The sequence below is a fragment of the Austrofundulus limnaeus genome, unplaced genomic scaffold (genome assembly GCF_001266775.1).
Source record: "Austrofundulus limnaeus strain Quisiro unplaced genomic scaffold, Austrofundulus_limnaeus-1.0 Scaffold510, whole genome shotgun sequence".
NCBI classification, from domain to species: domain Eukaryota; kingdom Metazoa; phylum Chordata; class Actinopteri; order Cyprinodontiformes; family Rivulidae; genus Austrofundulus; species Austrofundulus limnaeus.
The window spans coordinates 344,475-346,111 of record NW_013952912.1 but is presented as its reverse complement, the minus strand read 5'-3'; the positions used below and the strand labels follow the sequence as shown (position 1 = coordinate 346,111).

At 37.5% G+C, this 1,637-nt stretch overlaps 1 protein-coding gene across 7 annotated transcripts in view; it reads right to left on the bottom strand.

Annotated features, from left to right (window-relative positions):
* LOC106530332 (DBIRD complex subunit ZNF326) overlaps positions 1-1,637 on the bottom strand; it is a 22,010-nt gene that overhangs the window by 6,094 nt on the left and 14,279 nt on the right. For all 7 annotated transcript variants that reach the window (XR_001311773.1, XM_014025932.1, XM_014025931.1 and 4 more), the window contains exon 7: positions 1,074-1,221. Coding sequence is in view for 6 of the 7 variants with exons in the window: in XM_014025932.1 (XP_013881386.1) it covers positions 1,074-1,221 (148 nt within the window). In the remaining variant the exon portion in view is untranslated. The remainder of the gene's footprint in view (positions 1-1,073; positions 1,222-1,637) is intronic.

The following is a 1,637-nucleotide window of genomic DNA, read 5'->3' as shown; positions in this document are numbered from 1 at the left end:
AAGTAAGACTGACACTTAAGAATTACTCCTACACTTCACTTAAAGTAAGACTGACACTTAAGAATTACTCCTACACTTCACTTAAAGTAAGACTGAGACGCTTGATAACTGACTTACTCTGTTTTTAACTAAGAATGTTTTCACACTTAAGTCCACTCTAAGCAGTATTCTTGACAGTAACCGTGTTTCCATCAAGGCTTTCTGATGCATATTTAGAAGTGTCGCATTAAAAATGAGGGAAAAAAAAAAGTCGGAAGGAAACAAAAAATAATTTCAATTCGCTAAAAAGTTTTTTCGCTCACTTGAGGTGGTTTTTGGATGATTCGCAAAGTAGTTAATGCGCAAAACGGGAGATGGAAACACGTTTGCCGAATAAATTCTGACGTAGCGCATATTTACCTCACGTGACGTTCAGCTGTTTCCGCTTTCCTGCCTCGTCCCGGATGTTAGCCCTGCGTAGCTGCACGTGCCTTTCTGCTGCGTAGTTTAACATGGCGCTTATTTCCCTACGTCTCCTGGCAGCGTTAAACATAGCCTGTACTAGCTGAATAGATAGAATAATTACAACTTGCCCAATAGCAAGGCATTACCAAAAAAATTGCACCATTGTTACGAGATGATTAGCCTCTGCTAGTTAGCAAGTTTCACTTCCTGTTTACTACCGCAAAGCTTGTCACAGACGTCTGACGTAATCACGCGTTGCCTAGCCTCGTTTATTCACATCTAGTCGAGAGGGAAACTAGATGGAAACAGTCTAGATTCGAATTTTTATTTATTTATTTTTTTGCGAATTTTGAAAAGTTCGATAAAAATTCACTCTACAACTGGATGGAAACACGATTAGTAMTTCTAAGAAGGTTGATAAATACGGGCCCTGATACTTCTTTAACTTTAACGTGTTTAATGGGATTTCCTGAGATAAACCAACACAGTGGTGCAGAATGAAGTGGGAGGAAACTGATTCATGATTTTCTACATCAAATCTCAGTAAAACACTTGACACGTTCAAAAGGTAAAAAGTTTAGGAAATATGGAGACTTTCRTTAATTCACCTGTTCAGGTCCTGCTCTCACCTGCAGGAATGCTATTGCCAGGTCATCATATTTATTATTTTGCTGAATGTGCTCCAGAGTATTCCAGTGACTTCTACAGTCCAGATGATCCTCCAGCTCCTGAGCGTTGGCCAGCTCTACGTCACACAGGTCGCAGGTGATGGGACACCTGGGAGAAAAATACGACAAGTTAAAAAACAAACTAACATCTGGTGACATAAATAACCTCACCCCTTTAGATGGAAACAATCTCTAAATCTGTTCTTAATGCTTAAAWGTGACATTTTATTTGTGTGTTTAATGTTGAAATGTTCCAACCTGGTTAGAATTTTGATATACAAATGCTTCACAACATTTCTTATTGTAATTTCTTTTGTTTGGGATTTACTGTTTGTATTGATTGTGTTTTATTGTATTATTGACAAAATGTATGTAGCTGAGTGATTTTAACCTTGTTTTGTATAGCCTTGTTTGTTTTTAAAGGGATCCATGATTAGTTGTAAAATTAGACTTTATTTATTTATTTATAAAGCATTCTGGGTAAATGATGACGTGGATAGGACACGATGCAGATCTGTGTTAACG